The sequence below is a fragment of the Rattus rattus genome, chromosome 3, assembly GCF_011064425.1.
Source record: "Rattus rattus isolate New Zealand chromosome 3, Rrattus_CSIRO_v1, whole genome shotgun sequence".
In the NCBI taxonomy this organism is placed as follows: Eukaryota; Metazoa; Chordata; class Mammalia; order Rodentia; family Muridae; genus Rattus; species Rattus rattus.
This window is the reverse complement of record NC_046156.1, coordinates 189,280,226-189,289,382: the sequence shown is the minus strand read 5'-3', so window position 1 is coordinate 189,289,382 and position 9,157 is coordinate 189,280,226. Positions and strand designations below refer to the sequence as shown.

The window sequence follows — 9,157 nt, the reverse complement described above, 5'->3', positions numbered from 1 at the left end:
AAGTTATGTTTCAAATTGTCTTGGTCCTTTAGATGGAACTGGGTCTGATTTGATAATTGTTCTGAATTTTTTTGTTTCCCCATATAAGACATTCGGTTATTTTCAAGTTGACAAAGTATGTCTCTTTCCAAAATTTCACTATCTCATTACTATGTCAAACGTTTTCATATTTGGATTAGAACACCCAAACTAACGTTATTTTCAGTACTGGTGATTCATAAAATGTTCCCACAGTATATTAGTCAAAAATTACTTCCCTTTCTTTCCAATTTCTTCTTTTACTCATAGCAGAAGAGGAAGACCTTGAGAATGGATAATGAGAGTACTGTGTCTGAGTTCATCCTCCTGGGGCTTCCCATTCGAGCAGAGGATCAAGGCCTGTACTCTGCGCTGATCCTGGCCATGTACCTGACCACAGTGCTAGGGAACCTGCTCATCATTCTGCTCATCAGGCTGGACTCTCACCTCCACACCCCCATGTACTTCTTCCTCAGCCACTTGGCCCTCACAGACATCTCTTTCTCATCAGTCACAGCTCCAAAGATGCTTGTGAATATGCTGACACACAGTCAGTCCATCTCATATACTGGATGCATTTCCCAGGTGTATTTTTTCACAGTTTTTGGAACCATCGATAGCTTTCTTCTGACTTCCATGGCCTATGACAGGTATGTGGCCATCTGCCACCCTCTGCACTATATTACCATCATGAATCAGAATCTCTGTGTCTTTCTAGTTGTTGTGTCCTGGGCCTTATCCTCTGCCAATTCCCTTGTGCACACCCTTCTCCTGGCTCGCCTATCTCACTTTAGAAACAATACTGTCCCCCATTATTTTTGTGACCTCTCTACCTTGCTAAAGCTGTCTAGCTCAGACACCACCATCAATGAATTGGTCATCCTTGTTTTAGGCAATGCGGTTATTTCCCTGCCATTCATATGCATCCTGGTCTCTTATGGCCGCATTGGAGTCACCATTCTGAAAGCACCCTCCATCAAGGGAATCTGCAAAGCCTTGTCCACATGTGGCTCTCATCTCTGTGTGGTTTCCTTGTACTACGGAGCCATCATTGGACTATACTGTGTTCCCTCATCTAATAACACTAGTGAGAAAAATGCCATTGTGGCTATGATGTACACTGTAGTCACACCCATGCTGAATCCCTTTATTTATAGTCTGAGGAATCGGGATATGAAGGGTGCGCTGAGAAATATCCTCAGCAGAATGAAATAATGTATCCTCTGCTTCCCATTAGCTGCCTGGGGCTCCTCCTTGATTGGCACATGTAACATATTCTCTCTGAATGTCCGTCTTAAAGATATTTTAATCTGAACTTGCAGGTATCTTGGAGGTTGCACTTACCTATTTTCTTTTTTCAATTATTTATTGGTTATTTTATTTAATTACATTTCAAATGTTATCTCCCCTTCCTGATTTCCCCTCTGAAAATCCCCTATCACACTCCCTGTCCACCCTACTTCTATGAAGATAATCTCCCCCCATCCACCCATTCCTGCCTCACAACCCTAGCTTTGCCCTACACTGAGCACAGGACACATCTCTTTTCTTGATTTTGATAATCTTGGGAAAGGAGTCTTCAACACATATATACCTAAGTTCTTTCTGTATTTCCCTTTGCTCATGATATATTTCCCCCAAAGTTTAAAAATTTAATGTAGCACTGTTTTTTTTTTTTTTTTAATTTGGATAGATTGTAACTTTTGGAGAAAATCCTTTTTTCCTCTTTACCTCATAAAATTCCTTAGATAGGATTATTTTATTTAAAAAAATGACAGGCAATATTTCTCTAAAAGATCTAGATGTTCTCGAATTTGCTATATAGACAAAGTTTTTCTTGAACTAGTAGAGATCAGCCCACCTCTGACTCCTGAGTGCTGGGATTAATGATATAAACCACTGTGCACAGCTTGATCTTATTTTTTTGTATTTAATATTTTGAATTTTCAGCTATTTTAAATAGATACTATATCTGAGACACACCATCAGTGAACTGGTTATTTACTGCAGGATGGGGTTCATCAGCCTCATATTGATGTCTTCTGGCTTCTTATGTACATATTGGAGTCACCATTCTGAGAACTCCATCCATGCCTGGAATTTTATAGCCACTTGTTTGTAATACACTCTTCATTTTTGTTAACACGTGAAGATATACATTTTTATATGAAGAGATGTTTAGATACATATATGTGTTGTATAATATATGTTGTATAATGAATGGGACTATCTACTAAATGTTTTTCATATTTTATGGTATAAACACTCAGAATTTGTTCCTGTACTTCTTTTGTGCTATGCACTACATCATCATCACCCCTTGTCCCTCTACTATGAAGTCAAAACTCTAGTTCCCTTCTTTGCTTAAATTTTATGTGTACTACCAGCTTTTCCTTTTTTCCGCATAGTCTGCTCATCATTTGTAATTTGTTCTTCATTTTTATTTTTTGCAATATATTCTTATTGATATTAACTATGGAGTTACCTTCTTTTTCCTTACAAACTCAGTGGTCTGTTGATATAAGGTAGACAAGATGGGTATAGTTTCTAGGTCATGAAAAGGGGTTTGGAAACCTCTTTCTTCAGAAAGATTATGTTTCTGTGAAGTATAAAAGTGGGAAGAAAGATTTTATAATGGCCTTTAATATGGTGCTGTAATTATGTGGCATCAGTCTGTTCTCTATAGAGGTTGTTTGCCAAGTTTATGGGCTGGTAGACATGATGAAAATACAAAATTTATATAAAAATCCAAAAAAAGTTATACTAGACAATTAAATCCAACTACATTGTGTTCTAAAATGAAATGAGCTACACATTTAGTTGCATAAATACATTGTCCTCTATTTCTATCTGAAATGTTGAACCTGTGCTTTTATTCTTGGAAAACCTCCAAGGAAAAAGTATGTAGGTTCATTAATGACAGTCAATTACTCTGACAGATATTTTCGTAGTGACTAGAAAAATATTCAAGTAGATGGAACTCAGTGTTCTGCTGCTACACTAGCTATTTTAGTGGATGTGCCTCTCAGACTTTTGTATGTGAAGTTGAGTTCTTAGAGTGGTGTTCTCCTTGCAGACTTTTGAAATTTGAGCCATACTTCTTGTCACTGAAAGGTTGATTTATACTTATAAAAATTGGGATAATTTCTAAGGAAAATAATATACACATATCAAACACCATTAAAATATATATGTGCATATACTTTTGTGCCTTATAGATTATGTATTATATATTGGATATTATAAATTATATATTCATGTGTGTGGCATTTTAATGGATACTATTAAAGTATTCATTCATACCCAAACTTATGGGACACAATGAAAGCTGTGCTAAGAGGAAAGCTCATAGCTCTGACTGCCTGCGGAAAGAAACAGGAGAGAGCATATATCAGCAGCTTGAGAGCACACCTAAAAGCTTAGAACAAAAAGAAGCAAATACACCCAGGAGGAGTAGAAGGCAGGAAATAATCAAACTCAGAGCTGAAATCAACCAAGTAGAAACAAAAAGGACCATAGAAAGAATCAACAGAACCAAAAGTTGGTTCTTTGAGAAAATCAACAAGATAGATAAACCCTTAGCCAGACTAACGAGAGGGCACAGAGAGTGTGTCCAAATGAACAAAATCAGAAATGAAAAGGGAGACATAACTACAGAATCAGAGGAAATTCAAAAAATCATCAGATCCTACTACAAAAGACTGTATTAAAAAAAAAACTCGAAAATCCGTAGGAAATGGACAATTTCCTAGACAAATAACAGGTACCAAAGTTAAATCAGGAACAGATAAACCAGTTAAACAACCCCATAACTCCTAAAGAAATAGAAGCAGTCATAAAAGTCTCTTAACCAAAAGGAGTCCAGGTCCAGATGGGTTCAGTGCAGAATTCTATCAGACCTTCATAGAAGACCTCATAGCAATACTATCCAAACTATTCCACAAAATTGAAACAGACGGTGTGCTACCAAATTCCTTCTTTGAAGCCACAATAACTCTTATACTGAAACCATACAAAGAACCAACAAAGAAAGAGAACTTCAGACCAATTTCCTGTATGAATATTGATCCAAAAATATTCAATAAAATTCTTGCAAACTGATTCCAAGAGCACATCAAAACAATCATTCATCATGATTAAGTAGGCTTCATCCCAGGTATGCAGAGATGATATAATATACAGAAATCCATCCACATAATCCACTATATAAACAAACTGAAAGATAAAAAGCACATGATTATTTCATTAGATGCTGAGAAAGCATTTGACAAAATTCAACAACCCTTCATGATAATAAGTCCTGGAAAGAATAGGAATTCAAGGCCCATACCTAAACATAGTAAAAGCCATATACAGCAAACCAGTAGCTAATATTAAACTAAATGGAGAGAAACTTGAAGCAATCCCACTAAAATCAGGGATTAGACAAGGCTGCCCACTCTCTCCCTACTTATTCAATATAGTTCTCCAAGTTCTAGCCAGAGCAATCAGACAACTAAAGGAGATCAAAGGGATACAGATTGAAAAGAAGAAGTCAAAATATCACTATTAGCAGATGATATGATTGTATACTTAAGTGATCACAAAAGTTCCACCAGGGAACTACTAAAGCTGATAAACACCTTCAGCAAAGTGGCTGGGTATAAAATTAACTCCAATAAATCAGTGGCCTTCCTCTACACAAAAGAGAAACAAGCTGAGAAAATAATTAGGGAAATGACACCCTTCATAATAGTCCCAAGTAATATAAAATACTTCAGTGTTACTCTAACCAAGCAAGTGAAAGATCTGTATGATAAGAATTTCAAGCCTCTGAAGATAGAAATTGGAGAAGATCTCAGAAGATGGAAAGATCTCCCATGCTCAGGGATTGGCAGGATTAATATAGTAAAAATGGCCATTTTACCAAAAGCGATCTACAGATTCAATGCAATTCCCATCAAAATACCAATCCAATTCTACAGAGAGTTACACAGAACAATTTGCAAATTCATCTGGAATAACAAAAAACCCAGGATAGGTAAGACTATCCTCAACAATAAATGGACTTCTGAGGGACCACTATCCCTGAACTCAAGCAGTATTATAGAGCAATAGTGACAAAAAACTGCATGGTATTGGTACAGAGACAGACAGATAGACCAGTGGAATAGAATTGAAGACCCAGAAATGAACCTACACCTTTGATCACTTGATTTTTGACAAAGGAGCCAAAACCATCCAATGGAAAAACGATAGCATTTTCAGCAAATCGAAATGTAAATAAGAAACACTCAAGTTAATAAAGATAAAAGAATAAAAAAAAAGAAATGTTCAACATCTTTAGTCATAAGGGAAATGCAAATCAAAACAACCCTGACCTCACAGCATTCAGTATGGCTAAAATCAAAAACTCAGGAGACAGTAGATGCTGGCGAGGATGTGGAGGAAGAGGAATACTCCTCCATTGTTGGTGGGATTCCAGACTGGTACAACCATTGTGGAAGTCAGTCTGGAGGTTCCTCAGAAAACTGGACATTGAACTACCTGAGGACAGCTCTACCTCTCTTGGGCATATACCCAAAAGATGCCCCAACATTTAACAAAGACACATGCTCCATTATGTTCATTGCAGCCTTATTTATAATAGCCAGAAGCTGGAAAGAACCCAGATACCTTTCAATAGAGGAATGGATACAGAAAATGTGGTACATCTACACAATGGAATATTACTCAGCTATCAAAAACAATGACTTTATGAAATTCATAGGCAAATGGATGGAACTGGAAAATATCATCCTGAGTGAGGTAACCCAATCACAGAAAAACACACATCGTGTACACTCATTGATAAGTGGATTTTATCCCAAATGCTCGTAATACCCTAGATGCACAGAACACATGAAACTCAAGAAGGATGAACAAAATGCGAATGCTTCACTCCTTCTTTGTAATGGGGTCAAGAATACCCTTGGGAGGGAATAGGGTGGCAAAGTTTAGATCAGAGGCAGAAGGAACACCCATTCAGAACCTGTCCCACATGTGGCCCATACATATACAGCCACCAAACTAGATAAGATGGATGAAGCAAAGAAGTGCAGGCTGACAGAACCAGATGTAGATCTCTTCTGAGAGACACAGCCAGAATATGGGAAATACATAGGCGAATGTCAGCAGCAAACCACTGAGCTGAAAACGGGACCCCTGTTGAAGGAAGCAGAGAAAGGACTGAAAGAGCTTGAAGGGGCTTGAGACCCCATATGAACAATAATGCCAACCAACCAGAGCTTCCAGGGACTAAGCCACTACCCAAAGACTATACATGGACTGACCCTGGGCTCCAACCGCATAGGTAGCAATTAATAGACTAGTAAGGGCACCAGTGGAAGGGGAAGCCCTTGGTCTTGCCAAGACTGAACTCCAGTGAACAGGATTGTTGGGGGGCATGCAGTAATGAGGGGAGGATGGAGAGGGGAACACCCGTATAGGACGGGAGGGGGAGGGATTAGGGGGATGTTGGCCTGGCAACCGGGAAAGTGAATAACAATCAAAATGTAAATAAGAAATACCCAAGTTAATAAAGATGCAAAAAAAGAAAAGAAGATAAAAAAGAAAATGCTGTCTTCTTTCCCCTCTGGATGGCTTTCACTCCTTTCTTAAAGATCAAGTGACCTTATGAGTGTTGCTTCATTTCTGGCTTCATTTGTATTCCATTGATCTACATGACCGTTTCTGTACCAATATCATACATATCATCATTGCTCTTCAATATAGCTTAAGATTAGGGATGGTGATTCCCCAGTGTCAGAGCCTCCTGGGTCCCCTGCAATGTTTCACCCCCCTTGTCAGACCCTTCTGAGTCTCTTGCAGGGTTTGACCCCTGCTGAGCCCTGCTGATGCATGTGGAAGCCTTTTGTTCCTAACAAAGGAGCAGTCTGGCCTGGTACCTGGTGAACTTGGGGTATATATTTGGTGAATAAAGCTACAGGAGCTTCTTCCTCTTCTGGCTTGATATGAATAACCTGTGTGTGTATGTGTTTCTTTAATCCCTCAGGCTTTCGCCCGATTCTCGGTGCCAGTGCCGTGTCGGTGAGGGCTTGGGGCGCCGACAAATTGAGGTCCCACTGAGATTTGAACTTTGAATCCAGCGATCTGAGATCGGGAAAGACACGGTCTCCTGACAGGACGTCTCGGGAAGCCAGCGCAGAAGCAGGGACGTATTGGGGTCAGATGGGCTAGAAAAGGCCTCGATGATTTGGGCTAGCGTGAGTAAAACTTTTAATAAAAAGGGGACAAGGTAATAGTAAAGTATTTTTGCGTATGTGTTCTTTTAGAGTTATGTTTTAGTCTTTGGACCCTGACTAGAGATAGTTTACGCCCTAAACATGAGAAAGAATGAATGGGTTTAAAAGAAACAGTCCTCCTGGACTCTCCGCAGATGCTTTGGAGAAAGAGAAAAACTTTTTCAGAGCTCTCCTAGGAACACAAGGAAGGCAGGAGACTTCCTGCCTCTCTGCTGGTTCCTATTGGAGAAATGCTTATTTCTGTTTCTGGGTTCCATAGGTAGGATATCTGGGTCCCTTTGGTGGGATACCATCTAGTTTTTTCCCTCTATGTGTATTGTCTGTCCTTGGTGCACCAAGCTGTCCATGTCTGTCAGTTTATGTCTGTGGTTTTTGTTTCTCATTGCTTAAATGTTTTATGTTTCATGTTCAAAAGAAAAAATGGTAAAAACTTTATCTGCTGGTCGTTCACACCTTGATTTGGTTTTAACTCCTTTCAAAAAAGGAACAAATGAATAAAAAGCAGTTTCAATCAGCCTTTGGAACCCTGTACCTGTAGCTAGGAGTCTAGGTCAGCTGGAGAAGCTGCTCGGGGGCTGAAGGTCGGCAGGAGCTGATTTTTTTTTTATTAACTTGAGTATTTCTTATTTACATTTAGAGTGTTATTCTCTTTCAGGTTTCCGGGCAAACATCCCCCTAATCCCTCTCCCTCCCCTTCTATATGGGTGTTCCCCTCCCAATCCTCCCCCCATTGCCACCCTCCCCTCAACAATCTAGTTCACTGGGGATTCAGTCTTAGCAGGACCCAGGGCTTCCCCTTCCACTGGTGCTCTTACTAGGATATTCATTGCTACCTATGAGGCCAGAGTCCAGGGTCAGTCCATGTATAGTCTTTAGGTAGTGGCTTAGTCCCTGGAAGCTCTGGTTGCTTGGCATTATTGTACATATGGGGTCTCAAGCCCCTTCAAGCTCTTCCAGTTCTTTCTCTGATTCCTTCAACGGGGGTCCTATTCTCAGTTCAGTGGTTTGCTGCTGGCATTCGCCTCTGTATTTGCTGTATTCTGGCTGTCTCTCAGGATCGATCTACATCCGGCTCCTGTCGGTTTGCACTTCTTAGCTTCATCCATCTTGTCTAATTGGGTGGCTGTATATGTATGGGCCACATGTGGGCAGGTTCTGAATGGGTGTTCCTTCTGTCTCTGTTTTAATCTTTGCCTCTCTATTCCCTGCCAAGGGTATTCTTGTTCCCCTTTTAAAGAAGGAGTGAAGCATTCACATTTTGATCATCCGTCTTGAGTTTCATCTGTTCTAGGCATCTAGGGTAATTCAAGCTTTTGGGCTAATAGCCACTTATCAATGAGTGCATACCATGTGTGTTTTTCTGTGATTGGGTTACCTCGCTCAGGATGATATTTTCCAGTTCCAACCATTTGCCTCTTTAATTTCATAAAACTCGTTGTTTTTGATAGCTGAGTAATATTCCATTGTGTAGATGTACCACATTTTCTGTATCCATTCCTCTGTTGAAGGGCATCTGGGTTCTTTCCAGCTTCTGGCTATTATAAATAAGGCTGCGAATGAACATAATGGAGCACATGTCTTTTTTATATGTTGGGGCATCTTTTGGGTATATGCCCAAGAGATGTATAGCTGGGTCCTCAGGTAGTTCAATGTCCAATTTTCTGAGGAACCTCCAGACTGATTTCCAGAATGGTTGTACCAGTCTGCAACCCCACCAACAATGGAGGAGTGTTCCTCTTTCTCCGCATCCTCGCCAGCATTTGCTGTCACCTGAGTTTTTGATCTTAGCCATTCTCACTGGTGTGAGGTGAAATCTCAGGGTTGTTTTGATTTGCATTTCCCTGATGACTAAAGAT

At 39.7% G+C, this 9,157-nt stretch overlaps 1 protein-coding gene across 1 annotated transcript; it reads left to right on the top strand.

Annotated features, from left to right (window-relative positions):
• The first annotated feature begins 309 nt into the window (after positions 1-309).
• LOC116895663 (olfactory receptor 50-like) lies at positions 310-1,233 on the top strand. Its single transcript, XM_032896869.1, has one exon. The coding sequence runs from the start codon at positions 310-312 to the stop codon at positions 1,231-1,233; it is 924 nt and encodes a 307-aa protein (XP_032752760.1).
• The last annotated feature ends 7,924 nt before the right edge of the window (positions 1,234-9,157 follow it).

Coding starts and splice junctions, on each gene's coding strand:
- LOC116895663 (XM_032896869.1), top strand. CDS start 310: ATGGATAATGAGAGTACTGTGTCTGAGTTCATCCTCCTGGGGCTTCCC.